Source organism: Ailuropoda melanoleuca, chromosome 4, assembly GCF_002007445.2.
Source record: "Ailuropoda melanoleuca isolate Jingjing chromosome 4, ASM200744v2, whole genome shotgun sequence".
Taxonomy (NCBI): Eukaryota; Metazoa; Chordata; class Mammalia; order Carnivora; family Ursidae; genus Ailuropoda; species Ailuropoda melanoleuca.
The window spans coordinates 55,851,059-55,871,713 of NC_048221.1; the positions used below are offsets into that span (position 1 = coordinate 55,851,059).

Here is a 20,655-nt window from a genome sequence, read left to right on the forward strand (position 1 = left end):
AGAGGCCTCCCCAGATCATTACCCTTTTCTTACAGTAGTGATCTACAGTGTTTTTGTGTGTGTGCCTTCCACTAGACCACAAGGTCCAAGACCACAGGCTTTCTTTTTGTCACCCTCCACTGCTCCCAGTACCTAGAATGGTGCCTGCAGTGTAGTGGCGCTCAGTGTTGGCTGAATTGAGTATGTGAATTGTTTGGACCAGAAACTGGACTTTTTCCCCATGTGAAACATTTTAATACTGATTTATTATTTCTTTCCATTGTGGTGTCTAGGCATGTGGTGTGATAGTAGAATTAATCAAAAGCAAGAAAATGGCTGGAAGAGCTGTCTTGTTGGCAGGACCTCCTGGAACTGGCAAGGTACTCATTTTCTTTCATTTTCTAAATCTACCCAAGAGAATGATCTTAATGTTTAAGCCAAATTGAATTCGTGTCTTAACTAGTCTTTGTTTAGCTAAATTGGTTATACGTATGTTTGAAAAACTAATGTGCAATAATACAATTGAGTATCTAAAATCCATGCTCCTAAAATTCAAATTATCCTGGCTGACCTCCAAAGAAGAGAGGATGAAGTCCTCAGAGAGGCCTCCATTGTGTCTAGTATTTGTCCTTTATCTCTTTCCAGTCCCTTTGCCTTGAAAATACATTTCTGTTGGCCTAGGGCTTCATTAAATCTTGGGGATGACATCTTACTTGAGGGGGAAAGAAAATCAGTCAGTGACCATTTTTTTGAAGGCTAACTTTACCTAGCACTATTCTGGCTGTGTGAGAGATGGGGGAAAAAGAAGAAAGGAATTAGATGATTTTTATCTTTAAGGGGCTTCCAGTGTCCAGGGCAGAGAGAGGAAACCATGACAGCGCAAAATACTTCAGTTGACCACTAAGCTGTGAGATACTGACTGGTCTTAAATGCAGCTGGGATTTGAGCTGGAGGTGGTATGGAGGCCTGGTAAAGCTGGAGGGGTTGAGACTTGACATTTGCCCTGCAGAGTTGGGAGAGAGTTTGGCTTTGCAGGGGAGAAAAGGGCCTTCCAGGCAGAGGAGAGAATATGGCTTGTTGGGATCTGTGGGGGCACTGGCCAGGTACATGAAATGGACCAGAGCCCGCAGTCTGAGTCATGCATGTTCCTCAACAGGGCCACTTGGTAGGGGAATGTAGGAGCTTGGGATTGTGTTTGTAAAGGAGTAAGCTTTAAATTCCAGCTCTGGTGTTGACTTGCTGTGGGGCCCCGGGGGAGGTACCTTCACCTTTTCTGAAGTAGCACGTGCCTCATTTCAGACAGTTGTTACACCGGTCAGTTGTAAGATAATGACTTGAATGATCGTTTTGAAATCATGTAATTGAATTGATGGTATATCTTAAACTAGTGTCTTACAGTAGAGGAAGAAGTGCTGTATTCGTGAAGAACCTTTAAAGTGCCATGTAAATGTGAGCTTTAATTATCTCTCTGCAGGGAACATCAGGTTGTCCAGTGTATTTACCATTTATTTGCTTACTGTTCCTTCTTATAGCTTAGACCTTCCTTCTTCTTCCATTTTTCTTCTTCCTAAAGTACATGATTTAGAAGTTGCTTCTAGAAGTTTGCCAGCTCAGGTTTGTATTTATTATGTTGCCCTTGTTTTGAAAGATCGTTGTGTTGGATATATAATTCTGTTGATAGCTGTTTTCTCTTGGTACTATTTCTCTTGATGCTTGCTACCTGTTGGCTTCAGTTTTTGCTTTTTGAAAAGCCTGGTTTTGAAGATTTCGTCTTTCTGGATGTTTGAGATGTTTTTGGTTTTGGTATTTCACTATGATAAGTATCTCTTGATACCGTTTCACTGTGATTTGTATCATTACAGTTTTACCTCTTCAGATGTTGCATTTCCTTATTCTCTTTGTGCTCTTCTGGAGCTCTAGTCAGATAATGTTTGATTGCAGAGGTTCTCAGCCTGGGCAGTTTTGCCCCCCAAGCGACATTGGCCAGGTCTAGAGACATTCTTGGTTGTCAGAATGTGGTTGAGAGGGGACTGCAACTGTCCTCTCGTAGGTGGAGGGCATAGGTGCTGCTAAACATGCCGCAGTGCACAGGGCGGTCCTTACAAGAAGTTCTTATCCAGCGCGGAATACCAGTAGTGCCAACGGGGAAACCCTGGGCCAGCGGTTCTTATTTTGTCTTATTTGTCTTTCAGTCCCTTTTTCATATTTTCTCTCTTTTTGGCTCTGCTGCATTCTGAGTAATTTCTGTAGACCTCTGTTCCAGTCTAATTGTTTTGTAGGCTGTAACTAAGCTGCTGTTTAATCCAACCCATTGAATATTTTTCTTCTTTTCATTTTGAAAAATTCAGAACCTGAAAAAGAGTTGGAAGAATGGTATGATGATCCTCTCTATGCCCCACACGTAAATAAGTAATTGTAAATATTTTGTGACATTGGCATTTTCTCTATTTCTGAACCATTTGAAAGTCAGTGCAAGGACATACTCTTTCTTATGACACCAAAGTACCAGTGTCTGCCCAAGAAAATTTAATGTTGCTAACATCATTAGCTGATGTCTAGTGTATATTAAAATTTCTCCAAGTCATTCCAGTTTGGGGTTGTTTCATTTTTTATATTTTTAAATTCAGAACACAATCAAAGATCATACACTGCATTCATTGTTGTGCCTTTATCTCTTTTTATCTAAACAGTTAACCCTCCCCCCCAGCCTTTTTTGGGTTTGTTGTCTTTTTTGACCTTGACATTTTTGAAGAGTCCAGGATAGTTGTTTTGTAAGAAGGTCCTACAGCAGGCTGACAATGATTGTCTGATTGTTTCATCGGTAGGAAATGTTAAACCCTGGTGGAACCCTGCACTGGTGATGTTGCAGCCTTTTGCATCCTAGCAGGAGGCTGACAGGACAGGTGGGCCGGAAGCCAGGTTCTGCTGTGAAGGTCCTGGTTCCCTTTGTAATTAATTAGTAACCGGAAGTGACACGCTGAGATGTTGCGCATATCCTTTCACTGTAAGGGTGTAGCGTTCTGATGATGGTTATTGCTCTATGAGTTACCACATTGGTGGTTGCAAAACAGAGATTTTCTAAATCTGTCATTCCACATGGATTAGCTTGTTTTTGGTTTTGTTTTTGGTAAAGAAGGACCATCTCTTTCTTAAGTTCAATTTTTTTTTCCTTCAAAATCTGGCTTTTTAAAAAATCTGAATCTGGCTGTTTTTGATGCCTCTTGTTCCTTGTTCATGACCCAGTGTCTTCATTTTTTCTGTATTCTCTGTCTGCTTGTGAACTTATGTTGGGCTGATCCACTTTGTGAGGCTTCTTCTGAGAGTGCTTGTGAGGGACCCGACTGCCCTACCCAGGGCGCTTGCTATGAAATTTGTGGCGTGGGTTTTCTGGTCATCAGCGCAAAGACTAACTCTAAAGTTGTTTGAGAACATGCTGAGGAGACTTTTCTCCTCGCCCAGAGCCATGGCAGGACGAATAAGTTTATACCTTGTACGTCAGGGTATTTTTTGTTATGGCTCACCTTTTCTACTCATGCATGGCCTTCAGGGCTCCTTTTTATTCAGGGGTTTCCCCTTTACCACTGTATCTTGCTGAGGTTTCTGCTATCAAAACCTTCTGAACTTTCAAGGCGATGGTAGTTTATTACTCTAGATTTTTTATTATTATTCCTTCATTTCTGGGTGTTTTGTAACAGAAAGCATTTTCCATGGTTCTTTCTAGTGTGTCATATTCCTGGCAGCATAAATTCTTCATTCCTTTTATTTATTTATTTATTTATTTATTTATTTATTTATTTGAGAGAGAGAGAGAAAGAGCGAGAGTGCATGTACTAGAGCAAGCAGTGGGGAGGAGCAATGGGAGAGGGTCAAGTAGACTCGGGGCTCGATCTCATGACCCTGAGATCATGACCTGAGCCAAAATCAAGAGTCAGAGGCTTAACTGACTGAGTCACCCAGGCGCCCCCTTCATTCCTTTTGTAATATTGTATCATTTTCCTCCTAGGAAATACGAGAAGTTCTCAGCAGTATAATCCCTTTCCATGTGTATGAAGGCATGCGGTAACTCTCCTGCTTCACAGCGTGCTGACGCGATCCAGGGCTTAGGCAGCGTAACTAAGTGGCAGGCAGAATTATGGTGCATGTTTTAGAGATGCAAATCCATGGCTCATATGGACAGTCCACTCTTGAGGACCTCGCGCTATTAATTATGGGGCTTTATATTTAGGCTCTAGAGAAAGGAGACATTCGGATGAGATTGAAAATAGGTTTCAGTCTTCTTTTGGCAACGACCTCTTTTTTGTGTGCCACTTGCCATTTACATAGGGGGTGCTCACAAGGAAATAATGTTTTAGGGATTGGGGTTTGCATCTTGGCTTTGCTGCTTGGTAACTGACCTACGGTGAGTTAGTAACTTGTGTGTTTCAGTTTCTAAATCTGTCAAATACAATACCAAATATCAAATACAATATCAAATACTAGATCTTCAAGTTCATAGGCTAGTTGGGAGGATTCAGTGAGACCTCATACAAATGACCTAGCACCGTCTAGCACAGATGTGAATATAATAGCTGCATTGTATACCTGCCTTCTGGGAACCATTGAGTGGAAGAATCTAGACACACCTGAAACATTTCTTAACCAAGCAGTTATCATACTTTAGTGGAAGGATATGATCATCTCTCCTGTATTAGGTAGAGGTGGGGGGATGCCATTGAACCAGATGTAGTCTCTGTCTTTGAGGTTCACAGCTGAAGGTGTGGAGGCAGGGCCTGTGGAGATACCTGGGTGAGAAAGAGGAGCGGTTGGGAAGGTGGTGGGTTTGGGTAGAAGGTGGATGTGGTACTAGAGACTGTTCCTCACATTGTACCCTGTCATGCTCCAGAGATTTTCCCTTTGCTTCTGGAGTACCAGAGAATAACAGTTTTAGAGTTATCAGCCCCAAGGTCACAAACTCAGGCCATGGGGATGAGGGAAGTGCCTGGGTACAAGCACGAGGGCTCAGGGTGGCCAGAGTGGCGTGTGCTCACCGAAGCTGGCAACTGCTCTAGAGGTCCTCACCGGGCACCACTGCGTGGTAATGAGGACCCATTGTGGCCAGACCTTCTTGTTCCTCAAAAGAAGCTAAATACCTGGATTTTTAAAATGTGAAATTTCCCAACATTAAAAAATGGGCAACAAATTGAGTTTAAAAACACATGTGAGACTCAGCAGGGAGAAACAGAACCAGGCTGTGGGCAACTAGTTTGTGACTTGTGATTTAAGCTAGGACTTTGATTTGATAGGTGGGGAAATCCAGCACCAGAGATTTGCCATGTGCCTAGGGTCACCGTGAAAATTAGTTGCAGAACCAGGACTACAACCCAGTTTTTGCCCTGCTTGCCAGTGCTTTTTTTTTTTTTTTTTTAATTTCGTTTATTTGAGAGAGAGAGAGAGGGCACTCCTGAGCAGGGGGAGGGAAGGGGCAGAGGAAGAGAGAAGCAGGTTCTCTGCCAAGCCGGGAACCCGACTCAGGGCTCTCTGGGCTCGACTCAGGGCTCTCTGGGCTCGATTCCAGGACCCCAGTACAAGGACCCGAGCCGAAGGCAGCCATTCAACTCACTAAGCCACCGAGGCGCCCCCTGCCAGTGCTTTTTGTGCTACGCTACAGGCTGATTCTCTAACACATTCTACCGTCTTAAAACTATCACCAAAATGGCACTGAAAAGGTTCCTTCTAAGAGGAACCTTTTCTGGGGCAGTTTTAAAATACTGTTTCAGAGATGTACTTTGTTGTTCAATGAAGGCTTGCTTTCTTGCTTAGTCTGTGCACCTTGGGAACTGACCTTACTCAGGCTCTTGTTTCAGAGTTGAACAAAGATGAAAACAGGCATTCAGACGCCATGACATTTTCCTGTCCTGTCCCAGCTCTAATGCATTGGATTTTCATACTTGATATGTGACCATGCAGCTATTAAATCTGCTTGTGTTTAGCATCTGCCAACGGCAGCCATCTTACTAAAAATCAATTTGTAGTTTACAAGGGTATGTTCAAGTATAACTTAGGACCAGACCAGCTCATAGCTTCAGAACCTAGCTCCCGCGTCATTCCCCGTGTGCGGGCCACTTAATACAAAGCGAATGTCATGTGATTAATTCTCTGATTAGTGGTTTTCTGATTGGCTGGAGGTTGGTGTCCTCCTGTGCCTGTAAAAACCACCCTGGAGTAGTGTTCCGAGGCATTAAGTCAGGGCCCTGTTTTGATACTGAGGGAAGTGTTTTAGAAGACTACTGATTACAATGAGAACACGATCTCTGGAACCCGCTGCTAGGCTTAAAGTTCCCACTCTGCCATTTTCTAGATAATGGTTCCCAGGATGTGTTATTTAATCTCTTCCATGCCTCTGTTTCCTCATTTGTAAAGTGGGGAGAGTTTAGTGTCTACTTTGTAAGATGAGTGGAGGGTCACGTGAAGCACTTAGAGTTGGGCCTGCGCTGGTAAGTGTCAGTGAGTGATAGCTCTTGTAATTACAGGATGATTAAAGATGCCATTTGGGTTGTAAATCGCCTGTCCACAAAAGTCATTCAGCATTTATTGTGTGAAACATGCCAGATGATGTTACAACTAAAAGGACTAGATTTTCAGTTATTCCTGGTTCATGTTTTTTTAATAGCATGTATTTCTGAATTACTGTATTTTCTAGAATGTAAAACAAGTGCATTTCCACTTTTTCTGTAGACAGCTCTAGCTCTGGCTATTGCTCAGGAGCTGGGTAGTAAGGTTCCTTTCTGCCCAATGGTGGGGAGCGAAGTTTACTCCACGGAGATCAAGAAGACAGAGGTGCTGATGGAGAACTTCCGCAGGGCCATTGGTGAGTATCACGTCTGTGGCAAGACTGTTGCCCAGTGCCCTGAAGCCACTTTGTTGTTCAGATGCCTTTATGACTTATAGTTGTTGTACTACCATTTTTCTTTTGGCACCATTGGTGTTGTCTTTGCAAGCCAAACAAGAACCCAACTTTTCTAATTGAAGCACTTTAGCAGTTGGCAAGTGTGGGCCCTGGCTATGGGGCTGGGGTTTCTCACTTGACAAAATAAATGTGGCTATGAAGTGATTTTTTTAAAAAACAAGTCAGATTTTCCTGGCAGCCTTATTATGCTTTTAGAGGTGACTGTCCATTGAAAAGGCTTGGACTTAAGCCAGAAGCTTTGTGTGTCGTGATGCTGGAATGCCCCTGGTCCTGGTCATCGAGCCGGAATTGTGGCCTATCAGAGAGTGAGGAAACTATGTGGGGACGGGCAGAGATTTGAGGCTTATGGTGACACCCTTATGGGGCTGGGAGCTACCATATCAAGCACTAGTTATATGCCAGGTCCCCCCAACATCGATTATAGCCTTTTGTTCCCCTAAGAGAAAGTTCTCTGACTTCGTTTTGCATCTGATGAAACAGAGTCTCAGGAAGTTACATGATTTGTGTATAGTAACCTAGCTAGTAAGTAGCAGGGCTACAGTCTGAACCTGTATCAGTCTGATTCTGGAGCCGATTCTCTGAAGATCTGCTATGAAAAGAAAATGGCCATTTTCAAATATTTACCTCCTGTCAGCCGGGATGTCTGGGCCAGTCTCCTTGCCCCGTTTTTGTTGCTCTAGCTCTGGGAAAATCCCAGCTTCCTTCACATCTACATGTAGAAATAGCTTATGCCTTTCAAGATACTAAAGCTACTTGATGTGTGCCTGCACATGTGGAAGTCTATCTCTGGGATACAGTTGCTGAGTCATGGGTTATGAACACTTGTCAGAGTGCCTGTACAGTTTTCCAGGCCCTTTGGTCGTCAAAACAAGGTAAACATTCTTTTTTTTTTTTTTTTAAAGTTTTTATTTATTTATTTGAGAGATCGTGTGTGAGAGAGAGAAAGAGCATGAGTAGGGGGGGCGGATAGAGGGAGTAGCAGATTCCCCGCTGAGCAGGGAGCCCAACTCAGGGCTCAGTCCCAGGACCCTGCGATCATGACCTGAGCCGAAGGCAGACGCTTAATGGCTGAGCCACCCAGGCGCCCCTGGCGGCTGTTTGAAACTGAAATATACGTATAGAAAAGTAGGTGCAGCACGCCTGTAGTTGAACCATTAATATGAGGTAAATATGCCATCACTGCTCAGCTCGAGGTACAGAGCAGGGCCGCGCAGGTGTCGCCGTGCCCTGGCTGGCCACAGCCCCTCACCCATCCCACACGGACCTGCAGGGCACTGGAGCGGTGTGGCCGCGGCTTCTGTGCTCATCGGAGCCGGTACAGCAGTGTGGCTGAGTTTTGCCCTTTACACTTTATCTGAATGGGACCTACTTTGGGTGTTGCTTTTTTAGCAGTGCGTATGTTTGTGAGGTTCAGCCGGTGTTCTTCCGTGTCTCGCCATCTTTGGACTTTTTGCATCCTATCTGGAATAGCAGTGGACATGGCTCACAAGACCCTCTTCAGGGTTTAAAATCTTTCTGAGTCCTTTTTAAAAACTTAATGAACATGTGCCAAAGATTTTATTTAACTCGCTAATTAATGAGATGAACTGTAAGATATTACAACTGGCTCAAATACCTGAGTACATCTCAAATGTATTTTTATTCACTATAAAATATTTTTCTGATTGATCAAATCTGACAAAACTGACTTTTACATAAGTGCATGTGTTTAGGTCGCATAAAAGTAACTTTAATGCTTTAAAATTGGAAAAAATAAAGGTAAATTTCCTAGGCATCTGCTTCGGGATTTGCCATTTTTGAGGGGAGAGGGCAGTGCAGTTCTTTTGATGGCAGTGAGGTAAAGAGAATTTCTTGATCCTGCCACAGAATAAAAAGGCAGGCCATTGACTGTCTTCAAAAAGGAACCCTGCCCATCTTCCTCTGCCTTTGAATTCCTGTGAAGTTGGCAGAGGGGTGGGGAGGAAGCGGTAAGCTGACCAGAAATAAAAAAAGAGTCTGTGCTGTTTCCTTGACGTGATGAAGGTCCCTGTCAGGGATTTAGAAACCTGAGCCAGCAGATGAAACCTGTGTCATTTGTGTTGCCGTTGCCAGAGACAGCGCCAGCTCAGCCCCCTCCCCGGCTAACAGCCGCTTTCATTGTCCGTCAGCCACATCCCCTGCCTGCTTGTCAGCGCACAGCGACTTCTAAACAAATACGGGGACTAGTGAGAGACGGGAATGCCTTTCTTCCCCACTCAAGGAATTTCATGTCACAGTCATTAACAGGAAATAGAGGGAGCATTCCACTGGAAGGAATTTATCTCTGTGGGATATAAAAGTTTTGATTAAAAAAAAAGTTCATTTTAAAAGTACAGAATTTTCCAAGTATGTCACAGTCTTCTGATACATTCATGTAGGTTTGGAAAATTTTTGTCTTGATGTTTAGGAACTAAGAATTTGGAAAGGCAAAAATGAAACACAGCCTTTCTTTTGGGGCCATTCCAAAACTTCCATTTGTAGGCTATCAGATTGAATGAAGGTAGAGTAGAACTTCTTCTTAACTTTAATATCAGAGTGTCTTTGTCCTGGTTGGGTTTCTGGGGAAAGAAGGCAACCGAACCAATGATAAGATAATGACCACATTTAAAAGTGGGAAGTAATCGAGAGTGTCTGACACCATTGGCAGTGTTTCTTTGTGCCACTGGGCTGTTTCCATATCAGAACAGAGGTGGCTTGATGGTGAGGACACCCAAACCCTACCTGGGCTACCTGTCATCAGAGGTAGTTGACGGCTCTACATTGAGAGTAGGACGGAGTTCTTCGCTCCTTAAATGAGTGCTTCTCAGCTGTGGCTGCATGTTGGAGTCACGGGGGGAGCTTTAAACAAATGACGATGGCAGTCCCAGCCTCTGAGATTCTGAGGCAAATGGTCTGAGTCCAGCCAGGGCCTGACGATTACAGAGGCCTATCGTGATGCTAGAGGGTGAGAGAACCATGATGTAGACTCCAGCTGAGGACTAGAATATTCTTTTCTAAACGTAAGCCATCAGTGTTCCTCCTTGGCCAGGTCTCACTAGTATTATTTACTTAAAGTGTTCTTTTTATTTTTTTTTATTTTTTATTTTTTTAAAAGATTTTATTTATTTATTTATTCGACAGAGAGAGAGACAGCCAGCAAGAGAGGGAACACAAGTAGCGGGAGTGGGAGAGGAAGAAGCAGGCTCATAGCGGAGGAGCCTGATGTGGGGCTCGATCCCATAACGCCGGGGACCACGCCCTGAGCCGAAGGCAGACGCTTAACAACTGTGCCACCCAGGCGCCCCATAAAGTGTTCTTTTTAAAGTGACTTGGTCATTTTGTGTGCACAGAACAAAAAAGTGCATGGAACATAAGTATATAGCTCAGTGAATTATCATAAACTGAAAACCCATGCAGTCAGCACCCAGTCAAAAGAGTATTGCCAATACCCCAAAGTACCCTTTGTGTCCACCCCCGATCTCCATTCTTCCTTCTTTCTCCAAATTAATGACTGTCTTGCTTCTAACATTGTAGTAGTTACGCCTGTTTCTGAGCCTCGTATATGCAGTCGGGCAGTATAGAAGTATATATTCTTCTGTGTTCGGCTACTTTTCCAAAAAGCTATGTTTACGAGGGTCATCAGTGTTGTTGCATGTAGCATGCGCATACCTAGCGGGTAGACGCCTCGGAGCTGAATTACAGGAATGTAGGGTGTTCGTGTGTTCAACTTTAGAAGACGGTACCGTGTTGTTTCTGAAGTATTTGTACCAGTTTACACCCTTATTCGCAGTGCAAACCTTCCTGCTCTTCTGCATCCTCACCAACTCCTGATACGGTCAGCTTTTAACTGTAGTGATCCTAGAGGTTGTAGAACAGTATTTCATTGCTTTTTTTCCTCTTTTTTTTTTTTTAACTTTTAGTTTGGAAAGTTTCAAATGTACAAAAAGGAGTCAAGTGATGGATGACCTTCCCCCATGGTCCCATCACCAGGCTTCAACTCGTAGTTAATCTTGATTGATCTATAGTCCCCATCATTCCCCTCCCAGATCCTTTGAAGTTAATTGCAGACCTACTTTTTCATCCATAAATATTTCAGTATGTATCTCTGCAAAGTAAGGACTTAAAGAAAACCCCACTGTACCACTGTCATGCCTAGAAAAAATGAACAGTATATTCCTTGATGTCATCAAATATCTAGTTGGTGTTCAAATTTCCAGTTGTCTCATGTTGTAATGTGTTTTTTTCTTTTTCGAAATTTTTTTGAATTATTATTTGAATCAGGATACAAATAAGGGCCTGCATGATAGCTTGGTTGATATGTGTCTTATATCTTTTTAACCTATGAGTTTCCCTTACATTTCTGTTTTTTCCTTTGGGCAAAGCATAAATTAGATGGAGGCTAGGTTCACACCCAAGGGCTGGCAGAAAAGGACTGCTGAGGTCAGTGGGCACATATTACCTGAAGGGGAAAGGACAGAGCCAAATGTTGTTGGAAAGGCTGTCAGCCAGCTGGGGCCCTGTGGTGTGGTGTGGCATGGTGGAAAGGAGCTGGTGTCAGAACCAGAAGACTTGGACCTTCGTCTGGGGTCTACCACGAAGGAAGAAAGGGCCCTTGGCTCCACCTCTTGGAGCTGACCTCCCCTCTCTAAAATCTGTAAAAGGACATAAGGTGTACTCACTCTGGCTGTTTCACAGGGCTAGGTTGGGATGTGCTGATCCCTCCTCTCATCCTCATGATTCCAGTGCAGGATCGAATGAGGCATTGACATGCATGCCCTCTCTAGACTGGGCAGGAAGGCTGCTTATGCAGGTGAAGAGGCTGCCACACTTAGAGGTTTATAGTGTGTTCCTCCTGGTGTGGCCTGCAGCTTTCCCTAAATGTAGGGACTCCTTTTGAATGCATCGTCAACTAGTTTGACCCAAGGATGTTTCCCTCCTTGCCTCTGGATTGATGGCAGGTACAGGGACTGAAAATGGTTTTCTTGTTGGTGTAGAATCCCAGGAAAACCGATTTATTGGCTGTTAACTTACCTGTGATACATCTGTGGTTTTGGAGAAAAACATTTGTGTCCCTTGACCCGGACTTTGGGAATTGGGGAGAACTTGTATGTACGCATGTGTTTTCAGAGAAGCAGTGTTCAGTGGTATGCATTTGTTTTCTTGTTGTAAGAAAATCTTTACTTACTAGTAATTATCATTGCTTTATTAGACAAACACAATTTTCTTTTTGTGATTTTAACATGTTATTAAGCATAATATATATGTATGGCTATGAACATATGTGTAACATATGTGTGTACACACACACACACACACACACATATACATAGGAAAAAAACCCACAATCATAGGTATTTAGCTCATTGAGTTTTCATAAATTCAACACACTCATGTAACCAGCACTGAGATCAAGAGACACATTAGAACTCCAGAAGCTCCTAAAAAAAAGCACTCCAGAAGCTCCTTATGCCCTCTCCAGTCACTCCTCCCTGTCCCCCTGCACCATGAGCAGGGACATGCTTGTGTTGACTTTGGAGGCAGAAAGGTTTGATCCAGACTAGACCTGGGTGTTAGGGTGTTATGGCGGACCTGGGCTGTTGCATCACGTGGCAACCTCCTTAGAGATCTCGGTGGTTACAGAGAATGTGCACAAGTATCTGTAGACGTATTTCTTGGGTGCTGATTGGTCTGCCTGATGACACCCCCTCATACCCTCAAGTAACTTCCTCCATTCATCCACTTATGTTTGTGGCTGTTGATAGTCTAGCAGAGGGAGAGTCAGGTTGCCTGAGTCCCAGCAATCCCATGTGTGAGTGTTGTCATGGGAGTCACCTGGAGGGTGACGAAGAAGGTGTGTTAGGCAAGCTTTTCTAGAAGGAGTAAGTATTTGAACTGGGGAGTTGGTGAAGCCAAAAAGGAGGGAAGTACTTTAGGCAGCAAAAACATTTCGTAAAAAGGCACTGAGATCATGTTCTAAAAATTAATTTGCCCACAGTTCTTAGTTTGTCTGACAACAAACATGTATTGAGCAGCTAATGTGGCTGATGTTTAGAACAAGGAGAGACATTTGCCTTCACTGATAATACTCTAATCTGAAGATCGTGCGTTATTATTGGGGGGTTGCTTTGGAAATTGTGGCCTTGGAAACTTGTAAGACAACCCATTGCAAATACTGAATGACAACTGGTCTTCCTTCTTTGGGTGTGCACTGAGGGTCAGCCAGAGGCCCAGGACGCCTGGCAGGTCAAGTATCACTCGCTGTTGGTGTGGACCTCTAATTATATCTAGCTGAGGCCTGACAGTGTCACAAGGGATGTGGGGAGTTATTCCACTGGCTTTAAACTTTTTTTCGAGAGTCAAAAATGCAGGATACGAAGGCGTGTGTAGTTGCTGCTCCAGTGGAGTAGATGGTTTGGGTTCAGAGGCATTAGAGGCTAACGCTAAATTTCATCCCCTTGGAGGTGTAGCAGGTGTCAGAGCTGATTTTGAGAATGATAGCTTGTCTGTTTACTTCTAGATTTGAACCTAGAAAGTCCCTTTGAAAAGTTGAAATAAAATTGTTTTTCTGCATTCTGAATAGTTCCTCCAGGTTACTTTTACGTTTGTAGTACTTTTCTACCCAGAGTGATACCCTTGAATGTGCATTAGTAAGTTTGACTTGTCAGTCTTGGTGACATGGAAGTTTTGTGGTTAAAAAGGCTATTAAGGAGTAAGAGAGAGAGAATATGAATATGTGAGAGAAAATGCTGCTTCTCACCAGGGCTCACCTGCCATCTCTTCCAGGGCTGCGGATAAAGGAGACCAAGGAGGTTTATGAAGGCGAAGTCACAGAGCTGACTCCATGTGAGACAGAGAACCCCATGGGAGGGTACGGCAAAACCATTAGCCATGTGATCATAGGACTTAAAACGGCCAAAGGAACCAAACAGTTGAAAGTGAGTACCTATGTGTGGACTCTTTTGTCTTGCTTCAGAATCTCTCAGCACCGTGTGGCCTTGGGCAAGTGTTGTAACCTCTCTGTGTCCCACTTTTCTCTGTACACTGTGGGTGATGATACGTCACAGGGCTGTTTGGGGATGTTATGCGTATTAAACAGTACCTAGAATAGGGCGAGTATACAGAAGACCCAATAAAAGATAGCTCTTTTCTCATTGACTCCTAGGAATTTAAAACGTGAGCTTTGTGGTTAGTCGTGTCTACCTTTTGCCATCCTGTATCCTGTATTGTGACCATGTGTCAGAGGTTCTGGGCCTGTCTCTGAACCTGCAGATTAATGTTTCAGGTATCATTGTTCATGCTCACAGAAAGAAGCAGCATTGAGTAATCTGGTAAGAGTTGTATAACAGATGACGGATGGACATCCCAAGGGGCCAAACACAGACTCCTGACTGTGTTCCTTTTTATGCATCAGGGCCTAGAAACCTGTAGTGGCTTCAGTGGTTGACTGNGCCTGCTTCTTCCTCTCCCACTCCCCCTGCTTGTGTTCCCTCTCTCACTGGCTGTCTCTATCTCTGTCAAATAAATAAATAAAATCTTTAAAAATAAAAAAATAAAAAAAAAAANTCTGGTAAGAGTTGTATAACAGATGACGGATGGACATCCCAAGGGGCCAAACACAGACTCCTGACTGTGTTCCTTTTTATGCATCAGGGCCTAGAAACCTGTAGTGGCTTCAGTGGTTGACTGCTCAGGCTAGGGCTTTGTGGAGAAGCCATAGTGGTGGCAGTGTGGGAGGCCTTCCATTACCTTCCTCAGACACTTGTCCTGTCAACCTTGGGGATGCTGGTAGCAGGGGTGCCCAGGGGAAGAGTGTGGTTTGGAGTCGGGCAAAGTCTGAACGGGAGACCAGGCTCTGCTGCTGACAGCGCGGCTTTTGGCAAGTGACTTAATCTCTGAGCAGTAGTTTCTTTATCTGTTAAATGGGGATAATGATTGCCTATCTTGTAGAGTTCTTAGAAGGATATAAAAGTTGCAGCTCTGGGGGATAGCTCCTGGTTATCTAAGACGTGGTAGCTGTTACTGTGAGAGCCTTCATTTAGAGAAACGCAGCAATTGGGATTGTAGGCTTTGCCTTATTATTTATAATAAACAATATCTTAATAATTATAATAGCATCATAGTTCTTATTTACTGGATGTGCCAGGCCCAGGCTAAGTGCTTCAACAAATATCTCATCTGCTGTNTTGCCTTATTATTTATAATAAACAATATCTTAATAATTATAATAGCATCATAGTTCTTATTTACTGGATGTGTCAGGCCCAGGCTAAGTGCTTCAACAAATATCTCATCTGCTGTCATGTATAGCTTTCTACGTGTATGTGTGCCCATGTGTGTAATTTCCCTCATGTTACAGATGAAGGAACTGAGGCTTCATCAGGAGGTTAAGCAGTTATCTTAGGCTCGCACAGCTGGTTAAGTGGCAGAGCAGACTCTCTGAGTCCCAGCTGTTATGCTATCTGCCCTCCAACTTTCTGGTGACCTTTGGGAGTAAGTTGAGTTCTCTGGGCCTCCGTTTGCCCATCTGTGAACTGTGGTAGATTGACCATATAATTTCTCCATCTTCACTCTTTGTGATTTTATGGTTCTTTGATTCTGTAAGGTGGTTTCTTGGTCACTGCTTTATGGAGATCATAAAAATGTCACTTCTTCAGAGGGTCATTTTTCTTTTTCCTAACAGGTTTTCCATCTCAGGAGCTTGCCTCTGCAAATATCTCTTTTAAACCTCCCCCTCATCTCTCCCATTCTGTATTAATTAGATTTCTTGGTAGGATCTGCCGCTTTTCCAGTAATTACGTCTTCAGTCAATTCATTTGGGAAATTAACCGATATTAAANGGCAAAAAAAAAAAAAAAAAAAAAAAAGGAGTACTCCCCAGTGTAGGAGAGCTGAAGTAAGGCACGCAGTTTACATTTCAGTTCTCCACTAGGCTGCTTTGCACAGTTTCTTCAAGAAAATAACATAAAAGAGAAAATGAATTTTTTTTCTTCCCAAATGAGTACTTCTAGCTACTTTGAGCATATGTACAAGATATTTGGACAAACAGAGCTCAGATACTTGGTGTAGGTATTGAACCGTGAAGGAGGAGAATTACCATACTTGCCATCATTATCGTGTGCCTCCCTCATGCCAGGCCCTGCGTCAGGGGCTTACCAAGCACTGTTCTGCTGTAGGAGGCTGCCAGGCCCCACCCCGCCAGTGACGCAGAGCCCCGGGTATGTTCCTGTGGTTACTGTCTCTAACAGCTTTATTGAGATTTAATTTTAAATAAAATTCACCAATTTAAGCATACAACTCAAGGAATTTTTATCTATTTACAGAATGGTATAGGTCGCACCACCATCCAATTTTAGAACATTTTCATCACCCCAAAAGAAACCTCCTGCCTGTTGACAATAGTGCCCATTCCCACCCACACCCCCTGGCAACCACTAATCCACTTTCTGTTTGTATATATTTGCCTTTTCTGAACATTTCATGTAAATGGAATCATACAGCATGTGTTCTTTTGTGTCTGGCTTCTTTCACTGAGCCCTGAGTTTTTACTCTTTAGTTTTGTTTGAGACAAAGCCTAAGTTTTTTTCACATTATAAAATATAAAGTTTGAGAAAAACAGCTCTCCTTGAAGTTTAACAGAGAGAAACTTAGGTTTAAATCCTGATTCCTGACAAAAGATGCTGTCCTAGAATATTGGAACGTTAAGGGTAGCATGAATTTGGACGATCAGGAGAGAAGCAGTGGTCAAAAATGCGCTCCTCTTCTTTCCTGGAGACATAAGCAGGCAGGCTCCAGGGAGCAGGCACAGATTTGAATCAAAAGGCTTGGTTTGTGTTTCCCTCTGGATATTTACACCTGGGTGCTGTTGTACAGATGAGGAAACTGAGGGTCAGAGAGTCTTGTCCAAAATCATAGGACTGCCAAGTGCCAGCCACGAAGAGCAAGCAGGTTCCAGTGGGTGTTTCACATGCAGGAAGTTCTACCCCTCCCGAGGTGAGGAGGAGAAGAATTGAAGCAGGGAGAGCAATCTCAAAAGGGGATGGTCTTAGGGCCTGTGGTCCCACGGACAGCGTGGACCTCACCTAAAAGCAGTGAGAGCCATATTTGCCAGTTTGCGACCTCAGGAGTAAGAGGAAGGAGGGTAATAGGTCTTCCCTTGCGTTCCCCTTGGGTACACTCACTCTCAAGCTGTCTCTAGGACACACGTTCCCAAAGCCAGTTGTTTCATACGTCCATACACACAGACACATCCGCAGACGCGCATACATACCCCCACCCCCCCACAGATACGCTTTCTCCATACGGTCATTATCTACCTCGAGTCTCTTGTGGAAAGGTACCTTACAACATGTCGGAAATAGATACAATATGTATTACAGTTCCCTGAGTCAAATGTTTTTGGGTTTGTTTTTTTTTTTAGCTGGACCCCAGCATTTTTGAAAGTTTGCAGAAAGAGCGAGTAGAGGCTGGAGATGTGATCTACATTGAGGCCAACAGCGGGGCCGTGAAGGTAACCTTATGCCTGGTTTGCACAAGGAGGCCTAGGTGACAGGGGGTGGGGGTGCTGGGGGGTGCTTTCTTCAGGGGATATGGGATGCAGGGAGGGGCTGGCGTCTGGTGGGATGCTGGGGGAAGGTCAGCAGTTGCCCCTTTATGTTGAATAAAGTTTGCTTCCCCTTTATCTTCATTCTTTAACCTTCTCATGATTAAAATAGACAGTCTGTTCGAAAAATACTAAAGCCTGTTTAGAGGGGGAGTACCGGGTGAGAAAGCAGAACAACTGTAGTCATTTTCAAATTGAAGTGTGCAGTGCGTTTAATCTTCCTTTTATCTCTTTGGTATTTTCTTCCCAAGATATATGCATGTGGAAAGGAATGCTGCATTAGTTGGCATTCTTTTTATATCTGATTTTCAGTGTCCTGTACAGTGTTCCTCACTGTTTAATGGATGAGCATAATACTTCATATCATACGATAAATCACCCACCTACAAAAGAGTCTGAACAGCTCCCTCTGTCTCCAGTTAATCTACTGGATTTGCCCTTTATCAGGAATTGCATACAGTTAAAAGAAAGAGAGGGGGGAAAAGATTCTTGGAGAAAGTATCAGGTGTTTTTCAACTGGGTTTTTGGAGCCCAGTGATGAGCAGATAGCTTCCTTCTCTTGGCAGTGGGGGCGTGGGGCGTATTTGGAGTTTGTCGAGTAGGCTGTCAGGCTCGCAGTTGGGAACTGAGACTTTTATCTCACTTAGCACTGTGCCATTTGGGGACTTGGCAGTGAACACTCACCGGGCACTCAGGTTTCTTTCTTTCTGCAGAGGCAGGGCAGGTGTGATACCTACGCCACAGAATTTGACCTTGAAGCTGAAGAGTATGTCCCCTTGCCAAAGGGGGATGTGCACAAGAAGAAAGAAATCATCCAGGACGTGACCTTGCACGACTTGGATGTGGCCAACGCACGGCCGCAGGTAGGGCCTCAATGCCGACGTGACCTGGCACACGAGCCCTTTTGTGTGTGCACGGAAGCTCTGGGAATGAATTGTCAGAGTCTTGCTGCCATTTCTTAGGGCAGACGGTCCTTTTCTATCTGTAATGTTCAGCAATTACCATCGACATGAGTTACGAGGGACTCCTTTGTTCCAATTCAAATGCTCTAGTCACAGATGATTTCATGTGTATTGTTTCTTATCCCAGCCAAGCCTCTGGCCCTGAGCTAGCCAGCTTCTTCTGTGGCTTCCCTCCAGCAAGTGGGCTCACGCCCGGGATTCTCTGGGTGTTAATGGTGGAGGGCAGGAGTGTTCTTGGAGCCCTTTGCAGGATTTCCGAAAGCCTGACAAAGATGTGTCTTTCCCCCTGCTTAGCAGCCTCTTCAGTGTTTTAGCTCGGAGCGGGAGTTGTTTTAGCTCGGAGCGGGAGTTGTGTCTGCTCCTCGTGCCGACAAGGTGGGTACTTAGGCCTTGACTAGTAAAATGCGGGGGAAGTACAGTATGACAGTACGATGTCTCTGCAAAATGTGTGATTTTGAAACGCCAACTCTCCCCTGCTGGCAGTCTTTCAGTTTGATTTCCTCTTTATCCTACGAGAGTCCACCTCTTCCCTAGCAGGGACTAGGCTTTCTGACCTGAACTTTGATCCCTGGGTGCTTTGCCCCTTACAGCCTTGGCCAAGAGATTGCTGAAGAATTGTTTTGGACCAAGAGGTCCCTCAGTGTGTGGAACAGCTGTCCCCAAACCAGCCTCCCAGGAGCCTTCGCCTTGGTTAGAGTGTTTGGCCGAGAGTTGGAAGTCAGGGATTTTGTCACTCCGACACTAATGAGCTCCTCCCATTAGTCACTTAGTGTCCCTGGGTTTTCTGTGATTTAGTGCGCTCTGGTTTTGAGTTTCCTCCTCTGTGAAGAGGACATAATAGTTCCTACCCTGCAGGATCAGATGTTGTAGGTTCTCGGGAAACATTCGCTACGTTTTTTGCTGAACATTTAGTGAGCACCTCCACCTCTGTCCCAGGGCCTGGCAGAACGGGATCACGAGCTGCTAGGCAGATGACAGAACAGCACCTCTTTTCGCAGACCGCACTGGGAGGGGCTGGCGGGAGGGCGTGGGGTGGGGGGTGGTGAGCCTGTTAGCCGCCGACCTTCCTGCAGGGTCGACTCTCCTGACCAAGCAGCTCCAGGGCAGGACTTGCTGAATGTGACTGTGCAGTTGAGTCTAGAGAGAGGAGACGTGGGTACACAGATAAGTACGTCCTTGCACTTCCCTCAACAGTCCATCAGTCCACAAAGGAACCAGAACATCGGCAGAGGGTAGGCATCAGATGGCCCATGAGGGCGTTTGACCTGAATGTTGGTAAATGGAGCTTCCTGGAAAAGAGGCTGTGCTTCCTGGCAGGTGGACTAGAATATGCAAAAGCATTGACTCGTGCAAGAGCATAGGTGCTCAGAGAAGGGCGTGGTCCTTTGTGGCTAGTCAGGGAATGCGGGATCAGAAAAGGATTATGGCTGGAAAAGGAGATTGGGGCAGGCCCCACAGAGCTGGTACTTCCCATGAAGAAATTGTGCTCCTTCTTGCAGGCCAAGGGGAACCTCTTAAAAATTCCTCTGTGTTTAGAAGCTCCTCACGCTTTCCAGTGAGGGTGCCTGGGGTCTCCGCACCTAGGACCCTGTGTCCAGTTGACAATGGGAAGCAGTATGATGGTGGTGGTGTTGAGACTTTTGCAGAGGCACTGACTCTGTGAGTCTTCTGTTTTGCAGGGGGGACAAGACATCCTGTCTATGATGGGCCAGTTAATGAAGCCGAAGAAGACAGAAATCACAGGTAAGAGAAATAGCAAGACCTGCGAGCAAGAACCAGAACCATAGGGGCCTGGATTCCGATGTGTACTGTGTGAGGCTTTTTGAGTGAATCCTCGGACCTCAGGAAATGCCTTGGGACAGGTTCTTTCTTCTCATCATTCAGAGCCTGACTTCACCCGAGCAGTCCGTGGCTGCTTTAGACAGCTGTGAAGAAGGCTACATGGGCTGCCTGGCCCTGAGCACCGGCGCAGCCTCTCGGACGCACTCACTGGCCTTGCGCTCATCCTTGAAGATGGAGGCCATCACACTGTCTGGTCCCTTCGAGGTCCCAGAGTGGACGGTATCACTCCAGCTGTGCAGGATAGCTCCTGCCAGAGCACTCCCGAGCACAGCCAGCTCCACAGCCTCGGTCTGGGTCTTGTGTCCTGCAGCCGCAAGGCAGCTCCCAGC

At 44.8% G+C, this 20,655-nt stretch overlaps 1 protein-coding gene across 1 annotated transcript in view; it reads left to right on the forward strand.

Moving 5' to 3' along the window:
- Window positions 1–20,655, forward strand: part of RUVBL1 (RuvB like AAA ATPase 1) — a 40,262-nt gene that overhangs the window by 3,330 nt on the left and 16,277 nt on the right. The window contains 6 exon segments of the mRNA XM_002917633.4: window positions 273–359; window positions 6,694–6,826; window positions 13,706–13,857; window positions 17,340–17,429; window positions 18,236–18,385; window positions 20,164–20,227. Of these exon segments, the coding sequence (XP_002917679.2) occupies window positions 273–359; window positions 6,694–6,826; window positions 13,706–13,857; window positions 17,340–17,429; window positions 18,236–18,385; window positions 20,164–20,227 (676 nt within the window).